The sequence below is a fragment of the Trichomycterus rosablanca genome, chromosome 20, assembly GCF_030014385.1.
Source record: "Trichomycterus rosablanca isolate fTriRos1 chromosome 20, fTriRos1.hap1, whole genome shotgun sequence".
Taxonomy (NCBI): Eukaryota; Metazoa; Chordata; class Actinopteri; order Siluriformes; family Trichomycteridae; genus Trichomycterus; species Trichomycterus rosablanca.
In genome coordinates, this window is record NC_086007.1 from 12766343 (window position 1) to 12782646 (window position 16304).

Genomic DNA, 16304 nt, shown 5'->3' on the forward strand with positions numbered 1-16304 from the left:
TATTATTATTTTTATTGCAGTTTTCCCAATTTTTACTCCCAGTCTAGTCATATCCAATGACCCAACTGCATTACGCTTCCTCTGTACTGATGCTGATCTCCACTCCTGATCGAAGAGAGCGAGACTGACACGCCCCCTCCGACACGTGTGCAGTAGCCGACTGCATCTTTTCACCTGCACGAGGCGAGTTCATATTCGGATCAGCTTTGTGTACGGAGAGCCACAGCCTGATCAATGCATTATTCCTCGACCACGTGCAGGCACCATCAATCAGCCAGCAGAGGTCGTAATCGCATCAGTTTATGTGGTCCCGGCTCCGGCTCCTACTCTGTATGAACAGCAAGCCGAACGTTGTTCTGCCGCATGGCAGAGCTGAGTTTCAAAACGCTGATGTCAGCTCTGGTGTGCTACTGATAGTATATTTAATGGAATGCACACTCCAGGGCTGGAAGGTGTGCCGTTACCGCAAATGTTGATTAATAAAGACTTTGTATTACCTTGAATTATATGTTTAAGTTTCCTCTGTAATAATGAAAGAAGTTTTATAAATTTTCGAAATTAATAGGACACTCTAAAAAGTGCTGTTATCATCATCTATAAACAAAAGCTGGTCCGTGTTATACAGGAGAATGGTAAATTATGGGTGACATGCTATCAAGATATAGTTAGTAACTTTGTATGTAGGTAAGTGACAGCTATATACGATGTGTGTTTGTTTAAATCTGAGTAAAAAATACTTGGGACACTATGCGAAATGCAAATAAACACAAAGCAATGATTTGTAAATCAACATCTATTTAAAGAAAGTGTACAAAAATGAGATTAAAGAATGGAATCTATGGCCGCTCAGGTGGCGCAGCGGTAAAATATGCTAGCACACCAGAGCTGGAATTTCGAATACAATGTATGGCTGTTGTTCATCCAGGGAGGGAAATGCCGGATAGGGAAATCATAACTGATGCAGTTTCGACCTCTGCTGGCTGATTGATGGTGTCTGAACAGAGTAGAGAAATAATGTGATCAGGCTGTGGCTCTCCGTACACGAAGCTGATCCGCATATGAACTCACCTCGTGCAGGTGAAAAGATGCAGTCAGCTACTGCACACGTGTTGGGGACGTGCGCAAGTTCGCTCTCCTCAATCAGGCAGGGGTCAGCACCAGTAGAGAGGAAGCATAACACAACTGGGTAAAAATTATTGGGAGAAAATGCATTTAAAAAAGAATGGAATCTATTAACTTTGAGTTATTCTTTCCTAATAGTGAATCTATATCCATTCAGATTTAATGTCTGTGACAAGTTTCATAAATATATTTGACTGGTGCATGTTTACTGTCCCTTTTTTTTTTTTTTGGAATTAAGCTTTGTGTATGATAAAACCTGACTTGGCGCAGTGTTGTTATCAGGTGTTATTACTTATTACATACTGTATAACACTGCTACATTTTTGAAAAGATGAACACAGCATAGTTACATCATAAGGAAATAATACACTATTACATCTCTGAAATCATTTCTTTATAACATTGCAATTATCAGTTTTTGTTTGCACATGAGGCAACCCTGTATTTCCCTGGCAGTTGTACTAGGTTTTAACTATTGGGTGCTTTCACACAACTTCTACCCAGTAAAGTACAGGCTAAGACTTGGTTAAGCATGCATGTGTTAAAAGGCTTCAATGCTCCTCTGGCTGTGTGCATGTTTAGGCGTTTTGGAACTGGGTGGAGTACTACCCGGATGAGTTCACTATGCTGTACCAGAGACCACAAGCTGACATGGCTGGTGAGTTTTGCAATGTTGCATTAGTTATCATTTTTATATGAGCGGATATTTAGGGTTTTTTTTTCCTGTGGAATGTGCAGTGCTAGTCTGATGCACATGTGTGTATGTTTAGACTCTGCAGAGAAGCTGTTTGACCTGGTGGACAGTTTTGCAGAAAGTGCAAAGAGGAAAGCTGCAGTGTGGCCGCTGCAAATCATCCTGCTCATACTTTGTCCCGAGATCACGCAGAGCATCTCGAAAGAAGTCGTGGATGAGAGCAAGGCTAACAAGGTTAGAGTTTGGTTTCGGTCTTATATGTCTCTGTACCTGCTGTCTTACGCTTTCAGTATTGTCCTGCTTTTGTAGCAAGTTTGTTTTATTTTACCCAAGTAAAGGTATTCTTTTACCTAGGTCCACTGCTCCCAGGTTTTCATTAGGTCATTGTAATGAGGTTGTTGTCTTAAATTACATGCTGATTTACTATAGAGTTCAAGTTAGAGCTCTTCTCAATAAGGTTTTTTGTTTGTGTTTTTTTTTTTGTTGCTATTTTGTTTATGCATTTTTTTCCTTTTTCTCCCGACTTCGGCGTAGTCAATTTGTCCTCCACTGCTGGAGACTCGGGCGTGTCCGAGCAGGATATTTTTGCCTGCCTCACACTCCCTCCGACGTGTGCGCAGTCCACGACCCCTTGTTATTCGGCCACACATTCGGTGAATTCACGCATGGGGCCAGTATTCGTGTGTGGAGTGCCTCGCTCCTCCACTGTCTGTACAGGCGCCTCGGCTATATACCAGGGTCCTTGCACAGCGTCGAAGACCCCACCCACTTTTCAGTCTGGTCTTTTTCCCACCTGGCAGACTTTTAATTGCCAATTTAGTCTGCTGCAAGCACTGCCAATTATGCCCGCTAGACGGCGCCCAGCCTACCGGTAGCAGAGCTGAGGTTTGTACTCGGGAGTTCAGAATCCCAGCGCTGGTGTGCTAGCAGATTATTCCTCTGTGCCACCTGGGCACCTCTCAATAAAGTTTTTATTATTATGACATGCTATGTGAAATTCTTACACAAGAAAGCACAAGAACAGTTTGAACCTACCTATCTGGCAGCCATAAAAATATTAAACGGGCTTCGAAATATAGACAAGATACAATAAGCAGACTTAAACATAATACGGCTCATGCCATGAAATGACATAAATATGTGTTAAACATGGTGTTAAAATCCAAATAAACACAAACATGCTATGTTTTGGAGTGAATTGTAGTGTAGCAAGAGTATTGTTAGCATTAGTAGTTAGGCTTCTGTTTGGGTCATGATTTTAGGGTCATGTTTTTATTTCCATGTCTATCAGTAATCTTCATGGAAAACACCAGACTGCATAGAGTTGTTATGCTGGTAAATTAATCGTGCCCTTTACTTAATAGCTGGTAGTGCGATTACAACTATGACCAAATGCTTCCAACCCAGAGTTCAGTCTTTGACATCATTTAAAAGCAATTTTGCCCAATTATTTTTGAAGTTTACCCGTATCGACCTGGCCAGGCATCAGGCAGGCACAAGTGGCTGTCTCTGAGAGGGAGAAAGGTCAAATGTGATAGTCATTGCTGCTGTGGTTGTGGCTTCTGTTGGCTAGCCGAGGTGTTTGCTTGAGGGATGGTTGGAGTCTGTGGTGGACGGATGGACGGCAGTGCTCTGTGCGGTAAAAAGAAGTGGCCGGTGACGGGGGCCGAGTGATAGTCTGTGACTCTTCTGAACAGGACAAGGGCAGAGGAAGTTATACTCGGGGAATTGGACATGACTAAATTGGGAGGAAAAAGGAAGGAAGCAATAATAATTACTAATAACATGAAGGTCATCCAACAGAATCTCAGTAAGGGTTAAGTCAGGATTTTAGACTAGATCAGGCCTAGTCTTTTTGATTAGCATGTTTATTTTGTCCAGCCAGTGGGTTTTACATTCTAGATTTTACATGGACAGCATTTGTGCCCAGTACTTTTTGAACAGTCGAACCATTTACCTTGACTTTTATCCGAGGTGTGCGAGACCTGCAGTTCTTTATTATTCCTAGTATATATGAAGAGGTTGAAATGAACTTTCTGTGTATCTTTTCCTTTTCAGAAGTTGTTTCTGGATAGTTTAAGGAAGGCCCTGGCTGGTCATGGTGGCAGCAAGCAGTTGACCGAGAGTGCAGCCATTGCCTGTGTTAAACTTTGCAAAGCCTCCACGTACATCAACTGGGAGGATCATTCTGTCATCTTCCTCCTGGTAAAGTCGATCGTAGTTGACCTCAAAGTAAGTGTAATGACTTTTTTTATTGTTCTGCTTTTTTTGTTTGTTTGTTTGCTTTGTAAAACCAGGTTTATGTGTTCTGCCCTCTGAGCCTTTAAATGATTGATAATTTGATTAAGATGTAGGTGGAAAATGCAGCTACCAATGGTCATGTTATTTTGTAGTATGTTTTACTTAATAATCTCCTATGTACCACCGTATAAATAGCCTCAGTGTGCTAATATGGCGATAAACTCAAACAAACAGACTTAATAATCTTTAACCAGGGCAAACTAAACACTCCTTAATTTATTTAAAAAAAAAAACTGGCCTAAAAGAGCGCATCTAAAGAGCTACCTACCCTTCCTGTTCGATCCCCAGGCGGGGCGGGGCAGTCCGGGTCCTTTCTGTGCGGAGTGTGCATGTTCTCCCCATGTCTGTGTGGGTTTCCTTCGGGAGCTCCGGTTTCCTCCCACAGTCCAAAAACATGCAATGAAGTTAATTGGAGACACTCAATTGCCCTATAAGTGAATGGGTGTGTGTATGTGTGTGTCTGCCCTGCGATGGACTGGCGCCCCCTCCAGGGTGTTACTGTGTGCCTTGCGCCCATTGAAAAGCTGGCACAGAGACACACACACACAGACATTGATCATTGTTCCTTTACAGGAAATTTCATTTATTACAGCAGCTCTCATCAGAAAAACACTTGCCACATGCATGCAACATCCACTGACACAGTAAAAACATGTAATCTAATAATACTAAATTGAAAAATAACAGGAAATTTATACATTTTTAAGTCATACTGTAGTAGTTGTATTCAAACTCCCATAGAAAACTGTAGCCACCTTATTTCTGCTAAACACTTGTGTTGATTTTTGTATTTGCGTAGACACATTTACACCTGTTACACCTTATTGTAAAACCCCTGTACAACTGGCAGCTGTAAAGTTCAAAAACCTTGAGAAGCAGCTTTTTAAATAATAGCAGTCAGGACAATAGATAGATAGATAGATAGATGGATAGATAGGTAGGTAGGTATAGATAGGTAGGTAGATATAGATAGGTTGGTAGGTAGGTTGGTAGGTAGGTGTAGGTATGTATAGATAGGTAGGTAGGTAGGTAGGTAGGTAGGTAGGTAGGTAGGTAGGTAGGTAGGTAGGTAGGTAGGTAGGTAGGTAGGTAGGTGGGTGGGTGGGTGGGTGGGTGGGTGGGTGGGTGGGTGGGTGGGTGGATGGATGGATGGATGGATGGATGGATAGATAGATAGATGGGTATGTGTAGGTAGGTAGGGATAGATAGATAGATAGATAGATAGATAGATAGATAGATAGATAGATAGATAGATAGATAGATAGATAGATAGATAGATAGACAGATAGATAGATGGGTATGTGTAGGTAGGTAGGGATAGATAGATAGATAGATAGATAGATAGATAGATAGATAGATAGATAGATAGATAGATAGATAGGTGGGTATGTAGGTAGGTAGGTAGGTAGGTAGGGATGGATGGATGGATGGATGGATGGATAGGTAGGTAGGTAGGTAGGTAGGTAGGTAGGTAGGTAGGTGTAGGTATAGTTGGTAGGTATGTGTATGTATAGATAGGTAGGTAGGTGGGGTATGTATAGGTAGGTGGGTATGTGTAGGTAGGTAGGTAGGTAGGTAGGTAGGGATGGATGGATGGATGGATAGGTAGGTAGGTAGGTAGGTAGGTAGGTAGGTGTAGGTATAGTTGGTAGGTATGTGTTTGTATAGATAGGTAGGTAGGTGGGGTATGTATAGGTAGGTGGGTATGTGTAGGTAGGTGGGTATGTGTAGGTAGGTAGGTAGGTAGGTAGGTATAAATGGGTAGGTAGTTAGATATGTTTGTATGTGTATATATGTATATGTGTGTATACAGTTTTATATATGTGTATAGATTTGTACATAATAATCACAGCTTGAAAGCATTATGTTGCACAATATAATGTTCAGTATTATATTCAGTTCCTGCACAATTCTTCTTGTCGTTTTGCACATTTCACTTTAAATGGCTTCTATGTTTAATTACAATTTAAGTTTCTATTTTAATGTTATATTTTCAAATTTTCTACACTTTCTATTTTTAATATAAATATAATGTAATATAAATATTTCCTCCTTTTTGTTATAATTACTAAAGTTGCCGAATGAGGCACAAAAGCATCTCGCTGCCAGTCCGTACTGTGTATGACTATGTATGTGACAAATAAATTAGATTTGACCTGTTACTTAAAACCATGTACGTGTTGTACGGCCTCTCATTGTGTGCTCGGTCCCTCAGGCTCTCCTGTTCAACCCCACCAAGCCGTTCTCCAGGGGCACCGGGTGCCAGAGCGCTGACGTGGACCTGATGATCGACTGCTTTGTGTCCTGCTTCCGCATCAACCCACACAACAACCAGCACTTCAGGGTCAGCCGCGCCGTCATAGCGCTTACTCACTCCTGCTTTCACTATACTGAGTAATTTTAGACATGCTTGGTGTACATTGATTGGTCAAGTTGAAGTGTGCAGTTGAAATTAGAAACATTTGTTGGTTATATTTTTAGAGCTCTATTGTGTAGGGCTTTTGCAATCTAATGATTTTGAATTTGCTATGGGCATAGATTTACTTTTTACAGAACAGAAAAATGCTCCATGTTTAACTTTAAAAATAGGGGCAAGGAAAGGGAAAGACGTGTACATATACACTGATCAGCCATAACATTAAAACCACCTCCTTGTTTCTACACTCACTGTCCATTTTATCAGCTCCACTTACCATATAGAAGCACTTTGTAGTTCTACAATTACTGACTGTAGTCCATCTATATTTACATACTTTTTTTTTTTTAGCCTGCTTTCACCCTGTTATTCAATGGTAAGGACCACCACAGAGCAAGTGTTATTTATGTCGTGGATCATTTTCAGCACTGCAGTGACTCTGACATGGTGGTGGTGTGTTAGTGTGTGTTGTGCTGGTATGAGTGGATCAGACACAATAGTTCTACTGGAGTTTTTAAATACCGTGTCCACTCTATTAGACACTCCTACCTAGTTGGTCCACCTTGTAGATGTAAAGTCAGAGACGATCGCTCATCTATTGCTGCTGTTTGAGTTGGTCATCTTAGAGACCTTCATCAGTGGTCACAGGACGCTGCCTACAGGGCGCTGGTGGCTGGATATTTTTGGTTGGTGGACTATTCTCAGTCCAGCAGTGACAGTGAGGTGTTTAAAAACTCCATCAGCATTGCTGTGTCTGATCCACTCATACCAGCACAACACACACTAACACACCACCACCATGTCAGTGTCACTGCAGTGCTGAGAATGATCCACCACCCAAATAATACCTGCTCTGTAGTGGTCCTGGGAGAGTCCTGACCATTAAAGAACAGCATGAAAGGGGGCTAACAAAGCATGCAGAGAAACAGATGGACTACAGTCAGTAATTGTAGAACTACAAAGTGCTTCTATATGGTAAGTGGAGCTGATAAAATGGACAGTGTGTGTAGAAACAAGGAGGTGGTTTTAATGTTATGGCTGATTAGTGTACATTATGCTTTCCATACCCAAAAGTCGTTATAGTCGTCACATGTGTGTTGTAGCCTAGTGGTTAAAGTACCGGACTAGTAATCGAAAGGTTGCTAGTTCAAGCCCCACCACTGCCAGGTTGCCACTGTTGGGCCCTTGAGCAAGGCCCTTAACCCTTCATTGCATAGACAATATTCTAAGACAAAATGCCTAAAGTGTAAATCTGTGTTGAGGTGATTTTTAATAATTGGTTTGTTTGGTCACAGTATAATTTTAATGTGTGATTGATGTTTTGTCCTGCCTTTTTTGTTCCAGGTCTGTCTGGCTTGTACGTCACCACCAACTTTCCATTTCGTCCTCGTCAACTCTCTGCACAAAATCATCATTAATGTAAGTGCTCAACGCCTTGACCAACAAATGAGAACTTTTAGATAAGGTCTAGTACTTTTACAAAACTGACAGACTAGCACAAGTCATGTGACCTATTGAATGCTTTTTGGAAAGTATCTGCAAAAGCTATGCACATGAACTACAATGCAAAAAGTATATAAAACCATAATCATCCTGGCATTTCTAAGATTTTATATATTTCTACAACTCCTCTTTGTCTGTGACTGAATGATTAGAGCACATCATTTTGCCATATGCCCCTTGACTCTTTTTACCATGGTCAGCCACTTTAATAGCCACTAATACCTATTTACTTTTATAGTCTTTGGCATTCACTCTTATCCGAAGTGACTTACAGTTGTGTCCGAATACAATGCAAGCTATTGAGGGTTAAGGGCCTTGCTCAGGGGCCCTATATTGGCAATTTGGTGGTGGTGGGGTTAGATCCAAGCCAGTACCTTAACCACTGAGCTAACACTACCCATGGATGCCCTATTGTGTTGAAACATCCAAGCAGATGCTTGAGTTTAACCAAATTTGTTGATTCTCTGGCACTATCTGAGTGAACCTTATAATGTGTTACACATATTCACACATGATTTAAGGTCAGAACTTTATAAAGGTTCTAAAAGCTTAACTGTAACAGGATTTATAAAGCATAATACCACCACACCACCACACCTATAGTTGGCAGAAGGCACAGTGTTGTTGGGTTTAAATGCTTTATTAATACCTCTGGCCATTATGACCACATGCCAAGTCTTTGTAATCTAATTGACAAACCTTTAACCTAATAATGTTTCTTGTTCATGTGATAAATTGGGACCAATTTATATACGTGACAATATTATATGTTTAGAGGTCCAGATACTTTTGACCATGTTGCTTATGTATTTAAATCTTTGGATGTCTGTATTTTTATTGTCTTACAGTCTCACTTGGACTGGTGGCCAAAAATTGACGCTATCTACTGCTACTCCGGGGAGCTGCGTACCATGTTTGCAGAAACACAGACCAGAGTCATTCAGAGCCTTAGTGCTCATGCACCAGTCAGGATGACCCAGGTGAGACACTGGTATTTTTCTGGTAACTTAGAGGTTTATGTATTTGTACAAAATAAAGTGTATGTTAATTACTATGACAAAATACACCAATCAGGACAGCAATGTTACTAAGCTCTGAAATAAATCAACATGGTTAGGTATTTAAGATCATTATTTGTTAGAAACAATCATTGTGTGGTCTTGTAAAGGGGGTTGGTGCTTAGAACATGTGCCAGATGAAGAATGGTCGGACATTTCTAATCCTTTGGTTAGTTACTACTTTACTCCATGATTTTTTTTAATTTAGCACGTCCAATTTCGTCCCATCTATCATCCTCTCATTAGTGCGGATTCCTGCTCCTGATTGGGGCTGACGAGGCCGTTCCACGCCTCCTCCGAAACGTGCACAGCCAATCGACCGTCTTATCACCCACACTTGACGAGTGTAGCGTGGCAGAGTACTGTGCACGGAGGATCACACACTCCGCCACACCCCCTCCCGTCTCCATACAGGCGCCACCGACCAGCCAGCAGAGGGCGCAACCGCCCCGTTCCTGAGAGAGCATCCCCTACGGTCTCAAGTCCCGCCCCCCACCCGGACAACAGGCCAATCGTTGTCCATAGCCGCCCAGCCTCGACCGTGAAGGCAGAGCTGGATTCGAAACGACGCTCCTTCGAAATCCAGCCCTGGTTGCAGCGCGTGTCTTTTTTTTTTTTTTTTTACCGCTGCGCCACCTGAGCGGCCGTCTCCATGATTTTTAACGCGACCCAGGCAACACCGGCGGCACGGTGGCTCAGTGGGTAGCATTGTCGCCTCACATTAAAAAGGTCCTGGGTTTGATCCCCAAGTGGGGAGGTCCGGGTCCTTTCTGTATGGAGTATGCATGTTCTCCCCGTGTCTGTGTGGGTTTCCTCCGGGTCCTCCGGTTTCCTCCCAAATCAAGTCCAAAGACATGCAAGTGAGGTGAACTGGAGACACTAAACTGTCCATGACTGTGTTCGATATAAACTTGTGAACCTTGTGTAATGAGTAACTATTGTTCCTGTCATGAATGTAACCAAAGTGTAAAATATGACGTTAATCCTTATAAACAAACCCAGGCAACACATCAAAACACATCAAATTAATTAAAACATCAAATTTATTCTAACAAAACACAAAACGATATATACTTAATTTTTGAAAACAGTGGCAATCTGGTCCCACTGTGGTTTACAAGGTGTAACATAAAGCCTCCACAAGGGGGCGTTCATGTACAAGTTAATTTTTTTTATGTCCCTTTTAAAATGAGTTTATTTAATTTTTATTATTTTAGACTGTGACCCATTTTTAACTCGTGACCCATTGTTTGAAAAACTTAAAGGTGCCCGGCAAGGTTGTGTTCATTAAACCTTGTGACAAAAAATGTCTTAAAATAAGGCTTAACAAGATACATCCATATTTCAACAATAAGCCAAGAACTCATCAAGGAAGACGTATAGACCAAGTTATACACACAAGGTGTACAGAAGTGAGCTGAGGTGCATTTACTTTTCACTGATACTGCTTGAGATGTTTCTACAATTTAATTGGAGTCCACCTGTGGTAAATTCAATTGATTGGACATGATTGGGGATTGCCAACACCTGCCTATATAAGGTCCATCAGAGCAAACTCCAAGCCATGGGGTGAAAGGAATTATCTGCAGACCTCAGAAGCAGGATTGCAAAAAAGGTGTGTCTGGTTAGCATGTAATAATTCTGCCAATACTTCAAGTCCCTTTGTTGTACAGTATTTGTAGACATTTACTTTTCTTTATTGTATTTTTATTTATTTATTAGGATTTTATTTATTTATTTATTAGGATTTTATTTATTTATTTATTAGGATTTTATTTATTTATTTATTAGGATTTTATTTATTTATTTATTAGGATTTTAATGTCATGCAATTGCAAACAATTCAAAAACTAACACGTGATATGAATTTAAAGTAAACACTTTATTAATGGTTGTGTTAATGATTAAAAATAAAATACTTTGTTCTACAGAGTTTAACGTTCAAGGAGAAGATGACAACCAGTCTGAAGTTTAAAGAAAAGTCCACCGATCTCGACTCGCGCTCTCTTCTGCTGGCTTTGGTCAAACTTATACACGCTGACCCCAAGTTATTGCTTGATGTAGGTGCACCATTTTTATTTTTTCAGTTTGAACACTTTTCACACATTAAACAAATGACACACTTCTGTACTATTGTAGACAGTGTTTGTGCAGTATTGTTTAGATTTTGTGCATTTTTTGCAGCTCATAAATGAATTCACCATAAAATAGGCTGACATTTTACATACTGAGCTTTATAATCTGGAAATTGTGTGCTACAATGCATCATAATTTGGAGATGTGTGATAATTAGATAAATGTTATGCCAGGTCTGTTAGGCACTAGGGTGGCACAGTGGTTTATTGTGCTCGCCTTGAGCAAACACTTTTTTTTAAATAAAATTTGAATAAAGTTAATGGGTATCTTGTTTAGAACCCTGGGAAGCAGGGCCAGGAGATCCAAAACAGTACAACGGAACTCATAATCGGACTGGTCCAGCTTGTACCCCTCACCCACACTTCAGAGCTCTCCCAGGAGGCAATGGAGGTGCACAATTCTTTCTTTTATATATTTTAAATTAAATTGCTTTTCTTTCAGACATGTTGTGTTATTCTCTGTTGTTTGGTATGTTCTTTAGGCACTGTTGGTTATGCATCAACCTGAGACTATTGAGCTGTGGAACCCTGATGCACCTATCGAGACATTCTGGGATATTAGGTAATCAATATGGGGTTTCAACCTGAGCTATGGGATTAAAAATCCTTAAAAAAGGTGCCCAGGTGGCGCAGCAGGATATTCCTCTAGCACACCAGCGCTGAGATTCTGAACTCCTCGGTTCGAAACTTGGGCGCCATCTAGTGGGCACAATTGGCAGTGCCTGTAGCAGACACTAATTGGCCAGCGTGTTTGATAGGGTGGAATGGCCAGACTATGTGGGTGGGGTCTTCATATGCTGTGCAAGGACCCTGATTAGCAGGTAGAAGCGCCTGTGCAAAATGCACGGGCAGAAAGAAGGGGTCTGCTAGGACTGCGCACGGGACGGAGGAGGTGTGAGCATCAACAGCAGCTATAGTCAGAGCTGTTTTGTATATGTGTATGAATATATATTTACACACACACACACACACCCATATATATATAATTTATTATTAGTTTAATAAAATGTTACAAGGCTTAAAGGACTGCAATACTGCTATTTATTGACATTTGGCGGTGGCTCGGTCGCCTCACAGCAAGAAGGTCCTGGGTTTGATTCCCAGCTGAAGCGGTCTGGGTCCTTTCTTTGTTCTACCCGTGTTCATGTGGGAGTCCTTCAGGAGCTCCAGTTTCCTTCCACAGTCCAAAGACATGCAGTCAGGTTAACTGGGGATACTAAAATTGCCCTCAGATGTAGGTGTGTTTGTTAACTGACGCCCTGCCCAGGGTGTTTCTGTGTGCCTTGCACCCAGTAAGACTTGGGATAGGCTCCAACACCCCCCCCCACTCTGCCCCTGTAATTTGCTTTTTCTTCTGCTAACTTAAATTAAATTATAATTTTCTTTTTAACTGGTTAAATGAAAACTTGGCTAGTAAATGATCCAGAATGTGTGTGTCTTATCCTGTGCCTCTTGTTCTCTCAGCTCTCAGGTCCTGTTCTTCATCTGCAAGAAGCTAATCGGCCACCAGATGATCAACAGCACAGAGATCCTGAAATGGCTGAGGGAGATTCTCATCTGCAGAAACAAATTCCTACTGAAGAACAAAGTGAGTGTACTCGTCCTGTAGTCCTAAAGTGATCACTCTTAGATAGAATCCTGAAATCTTTAGATCAATAAAGGCCACCATTGTACTAATTACTTCCATGCATCCCAATCTTATACTGCTCTCTTAAATGGTAGTGGGGGTCGCATCACTCTAACAAGCACTAAGCAATGTGACATTTGTTAAGGGCTATAGACTGATAAAAAAAAAAAAATCACCTACCCTTCCTGTTGTGAATATAACCATTATAACCATTAATCATGTTATACACCGATCAGCCATAACATTAAAACCACCTCCTTGTTTTTACACTCACTGTCCATTTTATCAGCTCCACTTATCATATAGGAGCACTTTGTAGTTCTACAATTACTGACTGTAGTCCATCTGTTTCTCTGCATGCTTTGTTAGCCCCCTTTTATGCTGTACTTTAGTGGTCAGGACCCCCACAGGACCACTACAGAGCAGGTATTATTTAGGTGGTGGATCATTCTCAGTACTGCAGTGACACTGACATGGTGGTGGTGTGCTAGTGTGTGTTGTGCTGGTATGAGTGGATAAGACACAGCAGTGCTGATGGAGTTTGTAAACACCTCACTGTCACTGCTGGACTGAGAATAGTCCACCAACCAAAAATATCCAGCCAACAGCGCCCCGTGGGCAGCTGACTTTACATCTACAAGATGGACCAACTAGGTAGGAGTGTCTAATAGAGTGGACAGTGAGGGGACTTGGTATTTAAAAACTCCAGCAGCACTGCTGTGTCTGATCCACTCATACCAGCACAACACACACTAACACACCACCACCATGTCAGTGTCACTGCAGTGCTGAGAATGATCCACCACCCAAATAATACCTGCTCTGTAGTGGTATTTGATTTAATGTGGCTTTAATGTAATTGAACGGCGAGGACACGTTCTAATACTTATGTTACCAGTCAAATCTAATAATTCTAATTGCTTTATCCTACAGGAGTGTGCCACGCAGGGCAGTCTGATCCCCATCAGCAAACATGCGCAGACCAAGCTGGAGGTGTGTCTGTACTCATTTCTCTGGAGCCCGGATGCCGAGGCCGTGTTGGTGGCCATGTCCTGCTTCCGGCACCTGTGCGAGGAGGCGGATATTCGCTGCAGCGTGGACGAGCTGCCCGTACACACCGTTCTACCCAATTACAACACTTTCGTGGAGTTCGCCTCTGTCAGCAACATGATGGCCACAGGTCAGTGGTAAAAGCAGCTCAAAGACGTAGCCTTTAGTGAATTTAGTGTCGTTAGAATTATTTAATTGAGTATTTGTGTACATTTAGGTCGCTCTACATTGCAGAAGAGAGTGATGGCGCTGTTGAGAAGGATAGAGCATCCTACAGCTGGAAACACAGAGGTAAACAGGGCATTACTTAATAATTCTCACAAGATAAAAATGCATTATGGGCTGCTGTTTATTTATTCCCCCCCCTTTAAACATTTCAGGCATGGGAGGACACACATGTTAAATGGGAGCAAGCAACAAAACACATTTTAAACCATCCAAAGAACAAAGTTGAAGATGGCCAGGTGAGTGATATTTTTTTGTATTTGGTTCATGCATTTTCTCCTTTAGCGTGTCCAATTGCCAGATTGCATTATGCTTCCTCTCCACTGATGCCAATCCCCGCTCTGATTGAGGAGAACGAAGCTAACCCACGCCCCGTCCGACACGTGGGCAGCAGCCGTATGCATTTTTTTCCCCACCTGCGCTAGGCTAATGCGGATCAACCCTTTGTACGGCAGCACGGTGGCTCAGTGGGTAGCACTGTCGCCTCACAGCAAGAAGGTCCTGGGTTCGATTCCCAGGTGGAGCGGTCTGGGTCCTTTCTGTGTGGAGTTTGCATGTTCTCCCTGTGTCTGTGTGGGTTTCCTCCAGGAGCTCCAGTTTCCTACCACAGTCTAAAGACATGCACACCGGAACTGCCCACCCGACTATAGACAATGGCGCAGAGCTTGTGGATTCTAGGTCCTAGAGATTTGTCCTAGAGATACTGGACTAGTAATCAGGTCACTGGTTCAAGCCCCACCTCTGCCAAGTTGCTGCTGTTGGGCCCTTGAGCAAGGCCCTTAACCCTCAATTGCTTAGACTGTGTACTGTCACAGTACTGTTAGTCGCTTTGGATAAAGGCGTCTGCTAATTACCGAAAATGTAAATGTATGGAAAGACACATCCTGATCAACACTCTCCTCCCCCTATCCGGCTTACTACTACCCCCACCCCTATATGAACAACAGGCCAATCGTTGTTCATGCGGCTGATCAGCCCAGCCGGCAGGCAGAGCTGAGATTCGATACGATGTATTCGAGATCTCAGCTCCGGTGTGCTAGCGTGTGTTTTACCGCTGCGCCACCTGAGCGGCCCGTGATATTGTCTCTGGGTCTATATAAGTAACTCAGATATCGGATTCATGGTTTTATAAAGTAAGTAAAACGCTATAAAGTAAGGACACTAATAATAATTGGGGGCGGCACTGTGGCTTAGTGGGTAGCACTGTCGCCTCACAGCAAGAAGGTCCTGGGTTCGATTCCCAGGTGGAGCGGTCCAGGTCCTTTCTGTGTGGAGTTTGCATGCTCTCCACATGTCTGTGTGGGTTTCCTCCGGGAGCTCCGGTTTCCTCCCACGGTCCGAAGACATGCAAGTGAGGTTAATTGGAGATACAAAGTTGTCCATGACTGTGTTTAACATTAAAGACCTGAACTGATGAACCTTGTGTAATGAGTAACTACTGTTCCTGTCATGAATGTAACCAAAGTGTGTAAAACATGACGTTAAAATCCTAATAAATAAATAAATTAACGCTCAATAATGATAACAATGTGCCGGATGATGAAAGCACTGTTATTGCTGCAATGCTTTCCCGGGTGCAACTTTTAGAATAGAAGCTGTGCTTCAGCGCTTCAGTGTTTTCTGAATGACCATAAACGACAGTTTTAGTTTCTAATTTATGTATCCATTTGCATTAGGAGTGGATCAACATGACGGGCTTCCTGTGCGCCCTAGGCGGCGTGTGTCTGCAGCAGCGCAGCACACCCAGCCTCGGCACCTACAGCCCCCCCATGGGCCCTCTGAGCGAGCGTAAAAGCTCCATGATCTCAATGGGGTCATGCGAGGTGAACAGCGAGACACCCCTCAGCAGGTTCCTGGAGCGCCTGCTATCCCTTATGATCTGCACTCACGAGAAGGTCGGACTGCACATCCGAACCAACATTAAAGACCTTCTGGGACTGGAGCTGAGCCCTGCTCTTTACCCCATGCTCTTCACCAAGTTGCGCAACAGCATCGGCCGCTTCTTCGACACCCAGGGGCCGGTGAGACGTCAGCATTTATTGTGTTTAGCGATGGTGCTGTATATAACTGACTAAAAAAGGATTTGCATTATAATACACTGATCAGCCATAACATTAAAACCACCTCCTTGTTTCTACACTCACTGTCCATTTTATCAGCTCCACTTACCATA

At 42.4% G+C, this 16304-nt stretch overlaps 1 protein-coding gene across 1 annotated transcript in view; it reads left to right on the forward strand.

Annotated features, from left to right (window-relative positions):
- The window catches only part of nf1a (neurofibromin 1a), a 128762-nt gene that overhangs the window by 20785 nt on the left and 91673 nt on the right, over positions 1-16304 (forward strand). Inside the window, exons 7-20 of the mRNA XM_063017245.1 lie at positions 1705-1780; positions 1893-2050; positions 3875-4048; positions 6333-6461; positions 7878-7952; positions 8885-9016; positions 11026-11154; positions 11507-11620; positions 11712-11791; positions 12694-12817; positions 13790-14036; positions 14124-14197; positions 14287-14370; positions 15808-16152. Of these exons, the coding sequence (XP_062873315.1) occupies positions 1705-1780; positions 1893-2050; positions 3875-4048; positions 6333-6461; positions 7878-7952; positions 8885-9016; positions 11026-11154; positions 11507-11620; positions 11712-11791; positions 12694-12817; positions 13790-14036; positions 14124-14197; positions 14287-14370; positions 15808-16152 (1941 nt within the window). The remainder of the gene's footprint in view (positions 1-1704; positions 1781-1892; positions 2051-3874; positions 4049-6332; positions 6462-7877; positions 7953-8884; positions 9017-11025; positions 11155-11506; positions 11621-11711; positions 11792-12693; positions 12818-13789; positions 14037-14123; positions 14198-14286; positions 14371-15807; positions 16153-16304) is intronic.